This window comes from Oreochromis niloticus, linkage group LG22 (assembly GCF_001858045.2).
Source record: "Oreochromis niloticus isolate F11D_XX linkage group LG22, O_niloticus_UMD_NMBU, whole genome shotgun sequence".
NCBI lineage: Eukaryota > Metazoa > Chordata > Actinopteri > Cichliformes > Cichlidae > Oreochromis > Oreochromis niloticus.
Genome location: NC_031985.2, coordinates 18004197 through 18025281, shown reverse-complemented (window position 1 = coordinate 18025281; position 21085 = coordinate 18004197). Strand labels below are relative to the sequence as shown.

The 21085-nt window shown below is 39.6% G+C and overlaps 1 protein-coding gene and 1 pseudogene across 1 annotated transcript; both read right to left on the bottom strand.

Annotated features, from left to right (window-relative positions):
• Positions 1 to 799: 799 nt before the first annotated feature.
• Positions 800 to 11200, bottom strand: LOC109196637 (cytosolic non-specific dipeptidase). The gene is made up of 12 exons (XM_019350927.2): positions 11099 to 11200; positions 6752 to 6829; positions 6228 to 6371; positions 5948 to 6110; positions 4416 to 4504; positions 3377 to 3577; positions 3200 to 3284; positions 2945 to 3105; positions 2670 to 2834; positions 1953 to 2094; positions 1153 to 1300; positions 800 to 967 (listed from the first exon to the last, which is right to left on the bottom strand). The coding sequence occupies exons 1-12, from the start codon at positions 11141 to 11143 to the stop codon at positions 901 to 903; spliced, it is 1488 nt and encodes a 495-aa protein (XP_019206472.1). The 5' UTR covers positions 11144 to 11200; the 3' UTR covers positions 800 to 900.
• Positions 11201 to 14027: 2827 nt separating this feature from the next.
• Positions 14028 to 20503, bottom strand: LOC109196638 (cytosolic non-specific dipeptidase-like; annotated as a pseudogene).
• Between the last annotated feature and the right edge of the window lie 582 nt (positions 20504 to 21085).

Below are 21085 nucleotides of genomic sequence, written 5' to 3'. Positions count from 1 at the left end.
TCATACTGAACACCTTTTCTTGTAGATCTGCCACTGTGATTGTTACTGGATCCTGTTCAGGCAGGGAGGCTGCTGTGCAGAAGAACACTAAATATGACTTTACCATTAGATCCTGACCACAGGCGTAACAACTACGGCCCAGGGCAGATTTTTTTGGGACCTTAGTGTCACATTGTACAATGAACCTCATCTGAGGTCTAACTTTATTCCTCCTCCCTGGCAGGATTCTTTTTCTCTCTCACTGCCTCCTAACACGCCTTCCCTCTTTCTTCTGTGTCCTTACTTGTCTTTGGCCAACTGTAGCAGTTTCCACAGGAACCCTACTGGCCAACAGCACCAGAGGTGATTGTTGTTAACCCGGGCCCTAAACGATCCGGTATGGAAATCTCATTCTTTATGAGCTGCATTTTTGATTTGGCCAAGCTTTGACACTCTTCCTGACACAACCATCTCCAATTATCCGGGGTTGGGACTGGTACTAAAAGTACAAGTCTTCATAGACTATCGACACACTCAAACTACACTATGAATGCAAGACTGATTGAAGTGGTTGTTATGCTGTGATGTGGAAAACGCTAAAACAGTAACAGTATTTGGTCATGCTGCTATCACTGATGCCTCAAACACATTTGACAGCTTCTAAATTAAGCTTACCAACATTTTACCATATTATTGTCGGTTATGACGGTAAGCAGTGCACTATGTCAAAAGTAAATCCTGTTACATCATGAAAAGTACAAAAAAAAAAAACAAGACAACTCAAAGAAAGCAAGAAACACACTCTTTTATTATCAGCAGGGTGTATAAAACCGTTCATTGTGAAAGGTAAATCCACAAAGTTTATGGTCTGACATGAAGGATGAGCATATTTTACACCTGTCATTATGAGACACCATCAAATCACTCCAGCAGAGAGACCTCATGGAAGTATGCTCCCAGCAGCTTGACTCCCTGAATGTAGTTTGATCTGAAAATGGAGAAATAAAGCCATGGCAACGGTTTATAATTAAAAAAAACTCACTTTACCTGTGATTACGTTTTAGCATGATAAACATGATCCTCTTCTTTTACTGCAAGATTTCATCCATTTTATCAATAGTTCCTACTTGTTCCACATTTCAAAAGAAGTGAAACGTGTGAGCTGTGACCAACCTGTTGATCTTTTCATTCTGAGAGTGAGCTCCATCATCAGACGACCCTATAGGAAGCAGCATGACATTACGGCCTGTGGCCTCCTGGAAGGTCAGGGTGACCGGGATGCTGCCACCCTCGCGCGTCAGATCAGGCTCGACCCCGAAGACTACAGCACAACGAGGAGGAAAAAACAATGCGAAAAGCAATAACAATTCTATTAGTAATAATAATAATAATAATAATAATAATAATAATAATAATAATAATAATAATAATAATAATAATAATGATAATAATAATAATAATAATAATAATGATAATAATATCTTTGTTGTCAGATCAAAACTGGATATAATCCTATCAGTGAAAATAGGTGAAAAAGACTTAAAAATTGCCACAAAAATATGCATATAATAAAAAAGCTTATGAAGATATTGTAGCAGGCTAGGGGGAGGGGCCACTGGCCCGAGGACTTATGGACTTTGCTGTATACCTGATGTTAACGTGTTCTAAGTTGTAGTGTTAGTAGTGCCACAATATGTACAAGGCTTTTGGATAAAAAAAAAATTGCTTGTCCTTGTGTTTAATGTTCTGAAACATCTGCCCGAGGGCAGGAGCTGAAACATGACTCTCTTAAAGAAAAAGCATCAAAAAGTAAACTGTAATAAAATCTGTTGTACCATGGCAGGAGAAAGTGCTTTACACTTTTTTAATACAATACACAACTGATTTCAGCTTTGTAGCAAAGTAACAGAAATGGGTGAGATTGAGTGAACTCCCCCTTTAAACTAAGAGCTTTTATCATTAAGTCCTCGTACCTGTCTTTATGGCCTTTCTCCCTGCCATGTAGTGTGGGTGGTTGAAGTCTGAGACCCAGGCTTTGGCCCCGTGGCCCATGTTCACTTTCAGTTTATTGGGGCTTCCCAGTTCAGCAAACTTCTTCTGCAGATGATCGATGACCTTGAAGAGGGAAAAATAACTTAGACTTGTTGGAGCTTTTATGCAGAAACAAACTGAAGCTAATCATGTGGCTACTTCCTAGTGGCCCACAGTCAGTCCAGGCTCAGATTTAGGTAGTAAAACTTAACTACATCTCTTTGTCATGTTAATTCAGAGTCAGTTCTAAAAAACTCACTATGTGTGCAAAGGGTTGAAGTGTATTAGGGAAGGCAAAAGAAAATGACTTGATTGGTTGGTTTTCCTAATTTTATGTAGGTATATTTTAATTCTATGACCTGTGACATTGGCTTTCTGACTAAATAAAGTTACCTTCATTCAGATTAAATCACTCCACAGTTTTTTACGTCATAATATAATATATTCATAATATTTCTCATTTTCATGCATTGCAGTTTCTTTTAATGTGCTTCTTTAAAAAAAAAGCATGGCTGAGCAAATCATCTGAGCAACAAACTACCAATAAGCGGCAGAGATACAGAGCAACCTCTGCTACATTGTAACTGCTTGATTATAAAAAGATGACTTGGGTTAGGTGAGTGTTATATGTCATCATTGTGACCTATCACAGTGTTTACCTGCTTTTTCACTACTTTGGGGTCCATATCAGGCACAAGGCGGATGGAAAACTTGCCAATGACCTTGCGAGGAATAACCGTCTTGGCTCCTGCTTCAGAGAAAGCCCCCTCAATACCATGAAGGGAAAGAGAAGGATATCTCCAACAGTGCATGAGGATTTGCTCCTACGGTGAAAGAAATAAAGAACACTAGGTTCAAAAAGTGTGAATGACCCCAAATAATACAGCACATTTCCACCAATATGTGATGCGAACATCATAAATAATTTCTTTGCCTTTGTGTCATGCAGCAGCCGGCCAACTCCACCATCTTTACAGTACTCATCCAAGTCAAAGTCGATCTTCTCGTACAGCTTTTTCTCCTCTTCTGTCAGAGGAGCCACACTGTCATAGATCCCAGGAATCAAAATCTTACCCCTTTTGTCAACCAGGGAGCCTGTGCAGGAAGTCACAAACACATGATTAAAACTCTAAACTGGCATAAAATAAGGTTGGTGAGACTAAAAATCACAATTATCAGCTTCACTTGCCCATAAGTGCGATGAGGTCAGTCATGGCCTCATGAACAGAGCCACCAAACACCCCTGAGTGCAAGTCCTTTTCAGCGCACTCCACCTTGAGGTTGGAACATAAAACATTATTTTAAAAACACGAAAAGCTTGTTTGCCCCTCTGAAGTTGAAATACAGTAATCCAACAGGACTTCACCTCAATGAAGAAATAGCAGATTCCTCTCAGACCGTAGGTGATGCAGGGTTTGTTCTTGCCCAGCCAGTCGTTATCAGAGATACAGACGTAGTCCACGTCTTTAAAGAAAGTGTCCTTTCTAGAAAACACAAGATCATCCAGACCCTCAGATCCAGATTCCTCCATCCCCTCGAAGCAGAATTTGATGTTGATGGGAAGGTCCTGCAACAAGAAGAGAGATGCATAAGAAAACAACAAAAAATCAGAAGACTAAAATTCAGGCTCATTTTTTAGAGTTGAAATAATCTCTTAACAACCAACAATCTGCCAATCAGTGGTGTACTTTAATACAGAAATAGAATAGAATAGCACTTTATTGTCATTGTACATGTACAATGAATTTGTGGGTGCTCCACTGAATTAATGTAAATAGTAGACAGCAGGAATGCATGTTTCACATTTCTCACAATGAGTTTTAATTGTTTTTAAAAAGCTGGACATGAGTCCAGACTAAGGACATAATTCACAATCTTATGTGTGAAAATTATTATGTAGATATAAACAAATACTGTACATTCACCAGCTCGGATTTACTTTTTCTGACTAAACACCCATTAATGAAATTCCTAACTAAGGATATACTCTAATTTCATCTGATGAGCCAGAGAGTCATATCAGAAAGCACCAAGTAAGGATAGATATGGTCGAACTTTTTTAAATAGGCCAAAATAATATTTTTTAAAATCGTACAAATGATCCACATATCTTTTTAGAATACAGTGCTGTAGTAGCTATTCTGCTTTATCATCATTGTACAAAAACAAAAGAAAAACCTTAACATTTTAAGTAGCCGTGTACATTTACAGATTCTGAATTATACCATCACACCTCAATATATTTCTGTCACTAATTTCAGTTCAGTGTTCAAACACAGCCAACTTAGCATTCAAGCAACTTCAGGGCTGTTTGTTTAGGACACACTAAAATATCATATCATCTTTAAACTATCTGAACTTGAAACACCTTTTGTTGGCCAGCTTAAATCTGGCAGTAACTGTACCTTTCCAATCTTCTGATACGCTTCAATGCCGTTAAACCAGGCCAACACTGGACCCTTGTCATCATTAGATCCTCTTCCATAGAGCTTACCTACAAAAAGGAAACTTCAGTTTCAAGGTTCTAATGAGAAGATAGTGGCATTGAAAAATGTTACTAAGGTTATGTTTATTACATAGTCAGCAGACCACAGTGCCCCATTTTAAGCTTGTTTAAATCATGACTAAGATTATGTGTAATGATATGAAATCCTTGTTCATGATACAAAAAATGATCTGCAGCAGGTTTTTGTAAAATGTGACTTAAGCAGCACTAACACAACTGAGCAGGCAGGAATGAAACAGGGGGAGGAGGATGTGGCATTTTGTGTCAGCTGACTCAAAACACACAAGACCACGCGTGCTCAATTTTGTGGCTCAAAAAAAAAACAAAAAACAATGTCCTACCTGTCCCATCGAAAAAGTTTGTTTAAATGCAAACATCTAGGGTAGAGCAGCAAAAATTATTAGATTACCTTGTGCTACACAGTATTAAAGAGTCTGTAAGATCGTGCACAACAGAGTCAATCTGTGTTGTTTAACACAAAACAAAGAAGCCTTAAAGGATTAAAATTATTCAGGTGCAGCTTTTGCATTACTGTGTGGAGCATAACAAAGCATAGACACCAATTCAGGAATGCTGCAGTTACTTAGTTATGTGCACAAACAAATGCAGAGTCTATGAAATAAAGGACCAGTCATGACTCACAAGGGAAAACGCCTCACTTGAGCCTTTTTGCCTTTTCACAAGCCAAGTCTGTTTCACCATTCTGTCATGTGACCTGCTGAGGTAAGGTGTGAGTGGAGGTTGAAGTGCCTGAATAGGATCTCAAGTGTAGGTGGCTGACAGCTGGTGTTCTATTCCACTACTTCCGTTCTTCGATGGTCTTTCACGGTAACAACCTTTGCACAATCTTTGAACCTTTGCTAAATGGAATTGCTCGGGCAAGGTCTCAACCTTAAACTCAAATGACGGTAATGGCCCACATCTTGTTTTCTTCACACCTTGGCTAATGTGATGACTCGTGTGATCAACAACACTCAGGACCACCTGAGAAAAACTATTAGGGGTCAAATACCTGAGACATACAACCATTTGTTTTTAGAACTGAAGAAGTCTCTTGGATGAGAGTTTCAAACTTAAAGGCCAACACCATTCTTTTTTCAAGCTCTCAATATAGTTCTGTGACTTGTTTTGTGTTTCTTATCTTTACCTGTTAAAAATACATTCACCCAGTGTTCCCAGTCTACATAGTTAAGCTTGTTGATAGCATGTTTTCTCTTAGTTATGCTACCTTACAGGAATTACACACCCCAGTCCATACGTCCTCATCCTGCATTACCTACCTGCTGATTGGATTTGTATTTGTTTTCAGTAATCTCAGTTAAGACCATTAAAACACTGTCCTCACCGGGTTGTGACAATGTTAGAGCTCATACAAAAACAGCTCCAGGGTTGTTTTGTGCACGACGCAGGCCAAAAGTATTCTCCTCTTACCGTCTTTCTCCACCAGAGTGAAAGGCTCTGTGTCCCAGCCGTCACTGATGTTGGCTGGCTGAACATCAAGGTGCCCATAAATACACACCGTCTTCTTGGCTGGGTCTGATCCTAACTGCCCCAGGATGATAGGAGGCAGGGGGATCTCCTCTCCTGAGGGAAGCTGCGTGAATGAAACTTAATCTGAGTGACCATTTAAAAACAAGGTCCATTTATGGTGAAATTTAAGTAAAGAAAGATCATGCAATATACAAATTATAAACCCATTAAGAAATGTAACCTTCTGCTTGCCAACGTCCACCAACTCCACAGTCCCTCCCAGCCTCTCGATGTCCTTGGCTGCCATCTCCATCATTTTTTTGATCTCCCCGCGCTTCTCAGGCAAAGCAGACACACTCTGGACACCCACCCACTCAGCCAGGCGCTGACAACAATTATGAAAAAAAGTTTTTCAAAGAAATTAAAATTAGTTTTTTTTATACATTTTATCATTTTTTCTTTTCTTTTTACTATTTCATGCAGTTACTTATTGCACAAGAATGAGCCACAGTGAGTGATTTTTAGGACATCAGACCCACAAAATTTAACTCGAGCAGCAGTTATAATATCACTGAATCTTATCAGGAAAACTGGTTTTACAGTTGGAACCTACTATAATCCCAGCTTAAGTGAATGAGTTGCAAATCTGTCCAGTTTTCAGTTAGCTCAATAAGCCATTAAATCAAGTGACAATCACACAAAAAACTGAATGATTAAGCAGCTGCACTATATAGTTTTTCTTACTTTTTCTTTCTCTGATCTTACCTGCACATACAGGTCCTGGTGGTCGTCCACATACTTGAAAAGTTCAGTGAGATGAGCCATTTTTGGTAGTGATGGGAGCTAAGGGTTAAACAAGCAGACTGGTGTGAGTACACCTCTGGGTTTGAGTGATCTTATGAGAGGACAAATCCTTCATGCACGCATGCACTTCACGTAAATGATGAGATTTCCAGACAAACTCGTTTCACTTCATAATTTTGCAGAACTATAGCTGCAGCTGATTGGGGCTTTAATGCTAGGTTTTCAGGACAAAACAGTGAGAAAAAAGCCAAAAAGTGTGAGGCTTACAAATGTTTACCGTGAAATGACAATATAAGAGTAATCTCACTTCAGATCTGCACAAAAGGAATTTATTTTTTATTATTTGTTAGTATAAAACAAGAGGAGGTAAAATATCACTTAATTGTGTAAAGAAAGCCATAAATGATGATTTAATTGTGTCATGCTGAGTGAGAATCTGAAAATAAGCCATGAAATACTCACATCAGGGTAATTTTCCACAGGTGTGCACTGAATGCAAACAATGGCAAGTGAAGTGAAAGTATGTTGGGTGTAATCGCTAAGTAAAGATAGGTAACACGTCATAGTGGTGTTGTTCCTGGGATCTGCTGGAGCCACTGGGCAAGATTGGGGTTGCTGCACCGAGTGCTCGGATTACCACTGTAATCTTCACCTTCAACCTGGACAGTGGTTTTGACACTCACTAGTCCTCAGAGTGCTTCCTTCCACTTAGCGTATAGTTTCAGGGTGCTGGATTTGGGTTGAAACCCTCCATGCATGCTCAGGAGCTTCCTTTTCTGGATGTTAGTTGCTTCTGTCTCCTTCTTAGGTCAGTTTATTATCCCAGCAGGGTATCTGATCACCGGTAGAGCGTAGGTGTTAATTGCCCGGACATTCTTCTACCCATTTAGTTGACTTTTCAGGGCTTGCCTTACTATGTGGATGTCCCAGGTACTTATAGCTGTCCTCGATGTCTGCAATGTTGCCTTCTGGTGTGAATCAGTGAATCGATGTCTCGTTCACTCCTGGTATACAGCTTGATATCATTCATGTAGAGGATTTGCTGATGATTTCTCCTTTCTGTAGACTGCAGCCAGTTTTGTGAATGATCTCACTGAGGGGGTTCAGGACTATTTAGAACAGCAGTGGGGACAGACCACCTCCTTGATAAATCCCACACTTCATGGAAACTTGTGCAATTGGCTTGAAGTTGGACTCTAGTGATGTTCGCCACATCGCCATCGAATCCAGATGAAGGCCCTTAGGATCCTGTTAATCTTGTATAGTTCAAGGCATTCCAGGATCCAGGTGTGGGGCATCGAGTCATAGGATTTCTGTAGTCAATCCAGGCGATGCACAAGTTGGTGAGCCTGATCTTGCAGTCTCGGGCAACTGTGCTTTCTATCATTAGCTGGTGTTTCACCTCTCTGGTGTTCCTGCCAATTCCTTCCTGTGCCCCGCTCAAGTATTGAGCCATATGCCTGTTCATCTTAGCCGCTATGATGCCAGACAGAAGCTTCCATATGGTACTGAGGCAGGTCTTTGGCTGGTCCTTGGATGGGACCAGTCCCTTATGGGGATCCTTTGGAATCAGGACTGTCTTCAGTGAGCCATTTCGGATGTGTCTCATCTACTAGCTGCCACATAGTGATTGTTACTGGATCCTGTTCAGGGGTCAGCATTTAGATCCACTAGCTCATGTTGTTGTCTCCAGCTGTGAGTTTTTGTTTGCAGTTTCCAAGGCCTCAGGTATGGACAGCTCGCTGCACTTCCTAAGTACTCTTTCTTCATTGCACCTTTTTGTAGCTCCAATACTTGGGGAACTTCCCTCCATTCTGCCATGATCTTGGCCTCTAATCTCCTTCTCCATGGAGAGAAATGGTCCTTGCAACTGTTCATTTGTAAACATGCATCTCAGTGACCACTGCTGCCTTAATGTAGATCTGCTGATTCTTTCTGTAACGGTCGTAGTAGAGATTTTCCATAATGCTTTAAAGGGTAATTCATGTAGTCTTGTAATTTCAACCCAGCTTGAAGGATATATAGTGAAACGTGTGCAAGTTAGCTACCTGGGATGAGAGAAATAATACCTATCCAGTTCACCTATTAACGAGATGGACCGATCCTATATTACGTATCGGTCCGATACTGACCTAAATTACTGGATCGGATATCGGAGAGAAATAAAAAATGTAATCTGAAGTATCTCAAAATCACCTCACAAAACACGCTACTTGGCGTAACCCAGCTCGGTGCATTGGAGCAGTATGTGTCACGTGATAGAGCGGCTATTGTCTGCGAGACCTCTGTTGGAGCATTTGGAGCCTTGCTACATGCTTCCTAACCGCGGCATTTCATCTCGGCGAAAACTATCCCAGAGAAGTAAAGCAAGTGTGTAAGTTCATCCCTGAATGTTTGCATAGTATTTCCACGTTAAGCTTAACTGATATATTGAGCCACAGCTGGACTGGCCATCGGAGTTCCATATTGAGGTGAAAAGGAAGCGATTTGTCCCGTACTTCAGCCAGAATTAAAAAATAGACACAAAGCTGGAGTTATTCTGTCTTTGCTGCGCAGTTGCATCTACTTCTCTCATTCACTCCCCCTTATTCTCCTGTTATTACTTCAATCATGAAACTGATCAATGATCAGCTGATCGGCTTTTCTGCAGCAAGTCCCGTGTTTCTTATTTGTTTATCGCCCACTTTGCGCTAGAAAGAGGAGACCAGCGGATAAACAATAGCAGCACGTTTAAGCGTGATCAGCTGTTGTTAGAATGTATTTAATATTACTTTCTAGTATCAGCTGAGGTTTCACTCTAAAAAGTAATTCATCAGGCCTTTTACCACCACTTGATTAAATCCATGGCTGCAAGATAAAAATTCTAATTTATTGATTAAGATAGACCTTCCAAGTTGCAAACTTAATTTTTTTGGGTTGTGTTGAATTAATAATGTTGATAATTACATTAAATTAATTTTGTATGCAATCTGAAATTAAATCCCAATGTTAGTGGGTTCAAAAAAAATTCAAGTTATAATTACTTAAAGAAATTGAATAGATTACTTATTTTTTCTCCACTGTAACTTCTGATTTCAAGTTCCCTTTCCTCTACCCACTTAACTTGCCTGGGCAAATTCACATATTAAGATGGTGCGTTGCATGGTGGACTTGCAAGCTTATGTAAAAGACATTTCAAGGTAAGTAACATTTCATTTACAAATAGCAGTTCTACCGAAGCAAAGCATTTGTGCTTGTCACTTGTAGTGGATTTGTGTACGATGTTACGCTCATACAGTTCAGGAAATATTTTGCAATACCACGTGTAGCTAATGCTAGCCATTCTAAACTTTAGCACAGGAGTGGATAAGACTTATAAAGTTTCATTTGACAAAAGTTTTCAGCTAGAGAGTGCTGCTGTGGCTAGGAAAAGCATGGTTAAAGTTTTGCTACATAATGCAATCTAATTTCGATCACAGGCTGATTTTGTTTTTCTTTTGACCACAATTAGAAGCCTTTAAGCTCTGAATAGTTTTGTCAGAGGGATAACCTAGAGGCTTCTTTTTTCTGTCTGGCTCACCTATTTTATGTCTTTATAAAACTTGCATGACCTATAGATAATATTACATTGTAAATGATTTTGGTTACTATTGTGATATAGCTTAAAGTATTGTTCTTGATCTTAAGAGCTGTAGCTATCTTTATTTCTTTTTTTAAACACATCAGGTTGTGTGAAATATTGTTAATGTGATTCCGACAGCATCATTCTGGCATAGGCTACGTGAATCTACTTAACATTAAGACTTTATGTAAGCAGTTAGTATATAGATAGTGTGATAATCTAGGGTCATTAGTGCTTTGTTAAGTTGGGACACATTTTTTACAAAATGGGCTGGGAGTGAACAATGTGTAAATTTGAAACCTCTACAAATACAGGGTTGCTGAAACATTACAGATTACACCATGGTTATGGTGGGGAATGTCTCCCTTGTCTTCACCAAGATTGTTTTTGTTCCCTCAAAACTTGGGGTAGCCTTAGATCACATCTATCCTCTTTAACTAATGTATTAGAGCATTCATTAATGCATGTGATGGCTGCACTTACAGCCACACAGTGGTAATACCCACCATGTTAGTGTAGAGGCTTATAAGTAACATTGCATTCACATTTGTCTTTCTTTAAATATAGGAATTAATTTACAGGACAATAAATAACTGGTTTTGGTTTAGAATTAATTCCCATATCCACATAACACTGCATTCTAAAATAAGTGTGCACATTTTAGTTTACACTGTTATGTATGATTAATCTTTTGTTTTCTGAGTTACCTTAGTGGCAGCTGTTCCAGTCCCTTGATTAAGGTGCCAAGACATGGAAAAGGGGCGGAGCGAGCTTTAAAGGAAGACTGCAAATTGGTTCATGCCATAACTCGGGACCATGGGGGGAATTGGAGTTCATTATGTTAGGTTTAGTTAGGTTTTGTGTGTTTTACCCCTTCTCGTGTTTTTTGTGGGCTGATCAGCCACTATTTAAGTTTCCCCTTTGTCTCGTTAGTTAGGTCAGTTTGTTTGAGTTATCAGTAGTAGTGTTGTGAACTTTGAGTAGAGTGCTGTTATTTTGATCTCTTTTATGGACTCAAGATTTTGATTCTTTTTGCATGATTTAACCAAATATGTTTTTGGGTTAAAAAAATAATAATTTTTTTGGACTTTAACCTGTGCCTAAGTTTCCTTCACTGCTCGGTCCATCACAATGCAATATAGCTAATAGTCTGTAAAATTTAATTACTCTGTTTGTGTGGTCTACAGATAAAGGAGGAGTTCAAGAAAATAACCACTGTAAGCCCTGAATCTACCTTTATGGCTACATTTGACCATTCCACCCCAAAACTGATGGGTGTTGTTTTATCAAGGGGAGGAGCTAAAGGAGTGAGAATCAGGCAGATGAAGGACATTCTTCTTGAGGTATGTTAACTATTTAGACTTTAGGTAGCTTTGAAATGCACTTTGTTGGCTGTCACCCATGTAGTTTATACTCATACTACTAACTCTTTTACGCTACGTCCACACCTACACGGGTACTTTTGAAAACTCAGCTGTTTCTATGCGTTTGGGCTTTTCGTCAACACGTAAACGGCGTTGCGATTCACCGAAAACGAAGATTATTTAAAACTCCTTTTTTGCGTTTACGTGTGGACGAGGATTACAGAGTTCGTCACGCAACGTCACAGGTATGTGCCTCTTTTCACGTCACGCTGTGCGCCACGTTATTGTTTACATGAGATGAATTGCAGAATGGCAGATAGAGACAAAATACTGTTAATCTGACTATCTTCAGGTTTTACACGCTTACATATACACACGCAGTTACTGTCCCTCCATTTAGAAAGGCAGAGGCGTCACGGTGTGATTATTTTACGTGTAGTTGTTTTTTTCCTGTGTAATAATATTCAACAGTGCTATCAATACATTTTTCAAAAAATGTCTCTCTGTGCAAAATGGGTTTAAACACATAAACAGCTGTGGGATACTATTTGTCCGTGATTTGAACCGGGGGAACAAATTACGGCAGGATCAGCCTGATATTATTTGTATCCCACTGTAACTTTACTGCATAAAGAGCTAACATGTCCAACATGTCAGGAGTAGTTAGTTAATACAAGAAGTGTTTGTGAACTAAAAATCAAGAATGTGGGATACTGTTTGTCCGTGATTTGGAGAGCCCAGCGCGTGCTCCCGACGCAGGGAAACTAGGGGAGACCTACCTTGGCACTTGTGCAGGTGAAGCCAAAGGGAAGATATGCTTCACCATATTTTCCTGTCTTTGGCTTGGAAGGAAGTTGGTTTGGAAACATATTTGGCGATGCTTCATCTCCTGCTTTGCGTTTGTGTGGGAGCCCCGTCAAAAACCTGTCCACAGTGTCCAAGCGCTCTTTTTTTTTCATACCACGCCCCCCTGCAATGGCTCTGCGCCCCCCCTAGGGGCGGGCCCCACACTTTGGGAACCTCTGGTTTAGACTAAGCAAATGCACCTTGTTTCCTTAGAAGCTCCAGCAGCTCTGTGCTATTTACCCTCAGAGTAACTTATCTGATTTAAAATTGTAAAACGGGATCTAAAGGAGACGGGAAGGATTCATCCAGAGGAGGGCTGCTACGTTACAAACTATTTCAGCGACTAAAAATGTGAAATCTGTGTGCAAAAGCTCACCTGTTCTGTGTCAAAAAGACCTCTAAACAATAATAATAATGGATTGCATTTATATAGCGCTTTTCGAGACGCTCAAAGCGCTTTACAATTCCACTATTCATTCACTCTCACATTCACACACTGGTGGAGGCAAGCTACAGTTGTAGCCACAGCTGCCCTGGGGCAGACTGACAGAAGCGAGGCTGCCATATCACGCCATCGGCCCCTGGCCATCACCAGTAGGCAGTAGGTGAAGTGTCTTGCCCAAGGACACAACAACCAAGACAGACAGAGCTGGACATCGAATCGGCAACCTTCCGGTTACAAGATGAGCTTCCCATCCCCCTGAACCACAGTCGCCCCAAACAAGACTTTACCATTAGATTCTGGCTACAGGTTTTGGGACCGGTACCAAAAGTACACTGGTTTGTTGGAAGCCCCCATGGCTGGGTTATGAACTAGTAAATATAATAGCATACAGTAAATGAATAAATAGTGGTATGTAGCATCATTACACCTTTTGATTAACACCATGGACTGCAATCACAATACCTGGTGGTATTTTCATCCTACTCTCAGGAAATGATTTATCTTTCCTAAAGTAACATAAAGTCAATAAATGTCAGAAATCACAGAACAAAAGGGCTGACTAGACCGGTTACATATAACAAGCACACTCATTTGTAGAATTGGACATTCAACATCTGTTTACATTGGGCAAGCTTCGACATATATCGACACATTCAAATTACACTATGAATGCAAGACTGATTGTAGTTTTTTAATGCTGTGATGTGGAAAACACTAATACAATAACAGCATTTGGTCATGCTGCTATCACTGATGCCTCAAACACATTTGACAGCTTCTAAATTAAGCGTACCAACATTATTATTATTATTGTTTTTTATTAGTCCTTTATTTATCCAGGTAAAAATCTCATTGAGGTTAAAAATCTCAGTTCCAAGAGAGACCTGGCAGTATTATTGTGGGTTATGACCCACATGGTAAGCAGTAAATCCTGTTACATCATGAAAAGAACAAAAACAAAAGAGGACAACTCAAACAAAGTAAGAAAAACACTTTTATTATCGGCAGGGTGTATAAAACCGTTCATTGTGAAAGGTAAACCCACAAAGTTTATGGTCTGATATGAAGGATGAGCATATTTTACACCTGTCATTATGAGACACCATCAAATCACTCCAGCAGAGAGACCTCATGGAAGTATGCTCCCAGCAGCTTGACTCCCTGAATGTAGTTTGATCTGAAAATGGAGAAATAAAGCCATGATAACGGTTTATAATTAAAAAACTCACTTTACCTGTCATTAAGTTCTAGCATCAAAATAATTTGGAGATGATAAAGACGATCCTCTTCGTTTACTTCAAGATTTCATCCGTTTTATCAATAGTTCCTACTTGTTACACATTTCAAAGGAAGTGAAACTGAGTGAGCTGTGACCAACCTGTTGATCTTTTCATTCTGAGAGTGAGCTCCATCATCAGAGGACCCTACAGGAAGCAGCATGACATTACGGCCTGTGGCCTCCTGGAAGGTCAGGGTGACCGGGATGCTGCCGCCCTCACGAGTCAGATCAGGCTCGACCCCGAAGACTACAGCACAGCGAGGAGGAAAAACAATGCGAAAAGCAGTCAAAATGTAATAGGAATAAGAATGAAAATAAGATTTATTTTTTTTTGATCATAACAAAACTTCCTATCAGTGAAAATGTCTGAAAAAGACTTTAAAATGTTCACAAAAACATACATATAACAAAGAATTTATAAAGATATGTACAAGGCTTTTGGATAAAACAATTTACTTGTCTTTGTTTGTCATGTCCTGAAACATCTGCCAGGAGCTGAAACATGACAAAATGTCTGATTTCTCTTAAAGAAAAAGCATCACAATGTAAACTGTAATAAAGTCAGTTGTATCATAGCAGGAGAAAGTGTTTTACACTTTTGTAATATAATAAACACAACTGATTTCGACCTTTAAGCAAAATAACAGAAATGGGTGAGATGGAGTGAACTCCCTCTTTAATCTAACAGCTTTTATCATTAAGTCCTCGTACCTGTCTTCATGGCCTTTCTCCCTGCCATGTAGTGTGGGTGGTTGAAGTCTGAGACCCAGGCCTTTGCCCCGTGGCCCATGTTCACTTTCAGTTTATTGGGGCTTCCCAGTTCAGCAAACTTCTTCTGCAGATGATCGATGACCTTGAAGAGGGGAAGATAACTTGTTGGAGCTTTTATGCAGAAACAACCTGGTACTCACTATGTGTGCAAAGGGTTGAACTGTATTAGGTGAGGCAAAAGAAACTGACTTGATTGGTTGGTTTTCCTAATTTTATGCAGGTATATTCTAATTCCTGTGTATTTTATGACCTGTGACATTGGTTTTCTGTCTAAATAAAGTTACCTTCATTCAAATTAAATCACTCCACATTTTTTTTACTTCATAATTTAATATATTCATAATATTTCTCATTTTTATACATTGCAATTTCTTTTACACACTTCTTTAAAAAAACAAAACAATGCATGGCTGAGCAAATTACCTGAGCAACAAACTACCAATAAGTGGCAGAGATACAGAGCGACTTCTGCTACATTGTAACTGTTTGATTGTAAAAAGATAACTTGATTTAGGTGAGTGTTGTATGCCATCATTGTGACATATCACAATGTTCACCTGCTTCTTCACTACTTTGGGATCCATGTCAGGCACAAGGCGGATGGAAAACTTGCCAATGACCTTGCGAGGAATAACCGTCTTGGCTCCTGCTTCAGAGAAAGCCCCCTCAATACCATGAAGGGAAAGAGAAGGATATCTCCAACGGTGCATGAGGATTTGCTCCTACGGTGAAAGAAATAAAGAACACTAGGTTCAAAAAGTGTGAATGACCCAAAATTATACAGCACATTTCCACCAATGAGTGATGCAAACAACATAAATAATTTCTTTGCCTTTGTGTCATGCAGCAGCCGGCCAACCCCCACATCTTTACAGTACTCATCCAAGTCAAAGTCGATCTTCTCGTACAGCTTTTTCTCCTCTTCTGTCAGAGGAGCCACACTGTCACAGATCCCAGGAACCAAAATCTTACCCCTTTTGTCAACCAGGGAGCCTGTGCAGGAAGTCACAAACACATGATTAAAACTCTAAACTGGCATAAAATAAGGTCAGTGAGACTAAAAATCACAATTATCAGCTTCACTTGCCCATAAGTGCGATGAGGTCAGTCATGGCCTCATGAACAGAGCCACCAAACACCCCTGAGTGCAAGTCCTTTTCAGCGCACTCCACCTTGAGGTTGGAACATAAAACATTATTTTAAAAACACGAAAAGCTTGTTTGCCCCTCTGATAATGAAACACTGTCCCCACCCCCCACCAACAGTAATCCAACAGGACACCACCTCAAGGAAGAAATAGCAGATTCCTCTCAGACCGTAGGTGATGCAGGGTTTGTTCTTGCCCAGCCAGTAGTTGTCAGAGATGCAGACGTAGTCCACGTCTTTAAAGAAAGTGTCCTTTCTAGAAAACACAAGATCATCCAGACCCTCAGATCCAGATTCCTCCATCCCTTCGAAGCAGAATTTGATGTTGATGGGAAGGTCCTGCAACAAGAAGAGAGATACATAAGAAAACAACAAAAAATCAGAAGACTAAAATTCAGGCTCATTTTCTAGAGTTGAAATAATCTCTTAACAACCAACAATCTGCCAATCAGTGGTGTACTTTAATACAGAAATAGAATAGAATAGAATAGAATAGAATAGAATAGCATTTTATTGTCATTGTACATGTACAATGAATTTGTGGGTACTCCACTGAATAAATGTAAATAGTAGGCAGCAGGAATGCATGTTTTACATTTCTCACAATGAGCTAACAAAGCTGAACATTAGTCCAGACTAAGGAAATAATTTATGAGTTTATGTGTGATAATTATTATTTAGATAAAAACAAATACTGTACATTCACCAGCTGGGATTTATTTTTTCTGACTAAACACCCATTAATGAAATTCCTGCTAAGGATTTACTCTAATTTTATCAGAAGATCCAGAGAGCCATATCAGAAAGCAGCAAGTTAGGAAAAACTGCCTTTTAACTGCATTCAACAGATCAGGCTAAAATAATATTTTTAAAATGATACAAATGACCCACATATCCTTTTAGAATAGTGCTGTATAGTAGCTATTCTGCTTTATCATCACTGTACAAAAACAAAAGAAAAACCTTGATAAGATTCTATGTAATGGTATACAATTTCAGATACTCGAATAAAAATTCACACCTCAATATACTCCTGTCAGTAATTTCAATTTAGTGTTCAAACACACCCAGCTTAGCATGTCAAGCCACAGGGTTGATTTTTTAGGACACACTAAAATATCATATCATCTTTAAACTATCTGAACTTGAAACACCTTTTGCTGGCCAGCTTAAATCTGGCAGTAACTGTACCTTTCCGATCTTCTGATACGCTTCAATGCAGTTAAACCAGGCCAACACTGGACCCTTGTCATCAGTAGATCCTCTTCCATAGAGCTTACCTACAAAAAGAAAACTTTATTTCAGTTTCAAGGTTCTAATGAGAAATTATTGGCATTGAAAAATGTTACTAAGGTTATGTTTATTACATAGTCAGCACACCACAGGCCTTGATTTTAAACTTGGAGGTTAGGGTTAGGGTTAATGATATGAAATCCTTGTTTATGATACAAAAAAAGGTCTGCAGCAGGTTTTGTAAAATGTGACATAAGCAGCCCTAACACAACTGAGCAGACTCTTACCAGAAAACACACAAGACCACGCGTGCTCAATTTTGTAGCTCAAAAAAAAAACCTGTCCTACCTGTCCCATCGAAAAAGTTTGTTTAAATGCAAATATGTACTGTATTGATGCAACATAAAGAAGCTCTAAAAGAGCAGCAAAAACTGGTTAGGTCTGTAAGATCGTACACAACAGAGTCAATCTGTGTTGTTTAACATAAAACAAAGAAGCCTTAAAGGGTTAAAATTATTCAGGTGCAGCTTTGGCATTACTGTGTGGAGCATAACAAAGCATAGACACCAATTCAGGAATGCTGCAGTTACTTAGTTATGTCCACAAACAAATGCAGAGTCTGTGAAATAAAGGACCAGTCATGACTCACAAGGGAAAACGCCTCACTTGAGCCTTTTTGCCTTTTCACAAGCCAAGTCTGTTTCACCATTCTGTCATGTGACCTGCTGAGGTTACCTGAAGCAAGGTGTGAGTGGAGGTTGAAGTGCCTGAATAGGATCTCAAGTGTAGGTGGCTGACAGCTGGTGTTCTATTCCACCACCTCCGTTCTTCGATGGTCTTTCACGGTAACAACCTTTGCACAATCTTTGAACCTTTGCTAAATGGAAGTGTTCGGGCAAGGTCTCAACTTTAAACTCAAATGACGGTAATGGCCCACATCTTTTGTTTTCTTCACACCTTGGCTAATGTGATGACTCGCGTGATCAACAACACTCAGGACCACCCGAGAAAAACTATTAGGGGTTAAATACCTGGGACACACAACTGAAGAAGTCTCAACAGCATTCTTTTTTCATGTTCTCAAGACCCTTCTGTGACTTGTTTGGTGTTTCTTATCTTTGCCTGTTAAAAATACATTCACCCAGTGTTCCCAGTCTACATAGTTAAGCTTGTTGATACCGTGTTTTCTCTTAGTTATGCTACCTTACAGGATTCACGCACCTCACTCCACACTTCGTCATCCTGCACTACCAACCTGCTGACTGGATTTCTTTTTTTGTTTTCTGTAATCTCAGTTAAGACCACTAAAACACTGAGTCCTCATCAGGTTATTACAATGTTCTGATAGTAACAAACTACCTTTATGCTGCTCTGAAAATTAATTCTTCTTCTTCTTCTTCTTTTAGTTTTGCCATCTATTCTATCTACAGGACAGTACTGTAGCTCATTTTTCATTTTTGATATTATAACTTTGCTAAACCAAAAAACTGGTTGGTGTAACATACAAACAGCTGAATACAGTAGCCTTAAAGTTTTAATTCTCATCTATTTTTACAAGCCCAAAGTGCGTTCCAGCTGACTTCAGTTACTCACATAACTTTCCAGCTCATACAGAAACAGCTCCAGTGTTGTGTTGTACAAGACGCAGGCCAAAAGTATTCTCCTCTTACCGTCTTTCTCCACCAGAGTGAAAGGCTCTGTGTCCCAGCCGTCACTGATGTTGGCTGGCTGAACATCAAGGTGCCCGTAAATACACACCGTCTTCTTGGCTGGGTCTGATCCTAAGTAAAAAAGATAATGTAATATACAAATCATTAATGCATTAACAAATGTAACCAGTGCAAGACCTTCTGCTTGCCAACGTCCACCAACTCCACAGTCCCTCCCAGCCTCTCGATGTCCTTGGCTGCCATCTCCATCATTTTTTTGATCTCCCCGCGCTTCTCAGGCCAAGCAGAAACACTCTGGACACCCACCCACTCAGCCAGGCGCTGAGGACAATTATGAAAAAGTGATTTAAAGAAATTAAAATGGGTTTTTTATATAGATTTTATCTTTTTTTCCTTTTCTTTTCTTTTTTTTTACTATTTCATGCAGTTACTTATTGCACAAGAACGAGCCACAATGAGTTATTCTTAGGACATCAGACCCACAAAATTTGACTCAAGCAGCAGTTAAAATATAACCGAATCTTATCAGGAAAACTGGTTTTACAGCTGGAACCTACTAGAATCCCAGTTTAAGTGCAGGAGTTGCAAATCTGTCCAGTTTTCAGTTAGCTCAATAAGCCATTAAAACAAGTGACAATCATGCAAAAAACGGAATGATTAAGCAGCTGCACTATATTGTTTTTTCTTACTTTTTCTTTCTCTGATCTTACCTGCACATACAGGTCCTGGTGGTCGTCCACATACTTGAAAAGTTCAGTGAGATGAGCCATTTTTGGTAGTGATGGGAGCTAAGGGTTAAACAAGCAGACTGGTTTGAGTCCACGACTGGGTTTGAGCGATCTTATGAGAGGACAAATCCTTCATGCACGCATGCACTGCATGTAAATGATGAGATTTCCAGCCAAACTCGTTTCACTTCAGAATTTTGTTGAACTATCGCTGCAGCTGATTGGAGCTGCGGGCTTTCAGGACAAAACAGTGAGAAAAAAGCCAACACGTATGAGGCTTACGTTACAAAGCTTTACCATAAAATGACAATAAAAGAGAATTCTCATTTCAGATCTGCACAAAAGGTTAAATATGGAATTTATTTTTTTATTATTTGTTAGTACAAACAGCAGTTAGCGTGGGATGATTGATAACCTTTTTGACGAGGTCAAATGTCATTTAATTGCGTCAAGAAAGCCATAAATGACGATTAAATTGTGTCATGCTGAGTGAGAATCTGAAAATAAACTATGAAATACTCACATCGGGGTAATTTTCCACAGGTGTGCACTGAATGCCAACAATGGCAAGTGAAGTGAAAGTATCTTGGGTGTAATCGCTAAGCAAAGCGAAAGCAAATCAGGTAGGTAACATGCCATAGCTGTTGGATTAACCTTATCTAGCCCTCTCTGACAAATAAGTTTCCTGGGCATGTCTGAACTGCAAAGGGAACCATTAAAATCTACCTGTCACATAAAACAGACTTAATTTGTTTTTATTCCGGTGTTTCAGATTAACTGGGGTCGCAGATTCACTACTGTTGGTCAAAGATATGTGTGCTAGACTTGCTTTTCAGGAGCCGCTAACATACCAGGAGAACGCAGTCATTTGTTTTAGATTTGAAAAAAGAGTAAAGAGCACGTGATTTTATCGGGCGACGCTAAACCCCAAAGACCAGGCTGAAGGTGTGTGCGCTGATAGGTTAAACGTGGTTCCCAAACTTCTTTTGCTAGCCCCCCTTTATTTTACAAGAATCTTGTCCCCCCGACACAAACACATCCTCCAACCACACACACCCATATTTTGCTTTCAAACTCTATTGTAGTTTATTCCACACCTCAAACCTTTGTAAACTTAGACTTTGATTTAGAGCTTTTATTGTCATTGGGCGGTTTCTTGCACAGCGAAATTAGGTAGCTGAACCACATGTGCAAAAGTAAAGAAAACAACGA

Excerpts from the sequence above, each read along its gene's own strand:
- LOC109196637 (XM_019350927.2), bottom strand. The coding sequence starts at position 11,143 with ATGTCTTGGCACCTTAATCAAGGGACTGGAACAGCTGCCACTAAG. Across the intron at positions 3,285-3,376 it reads TCTGCTATTTCTTCATTGAG|GTGGAGTGCGCTGAAAAGGA; the intron begins GTGAAGTCCTGT and ends TCCAACCTCAAG. Across the intron at positions 1,301-1,952 it reads GAGAAAGGCCATAAAGACAG|TCTTCGGGGTCGAGCCTGAT; the intron begins GTACGAGGACTT and ends GTTGTGCTGTAG.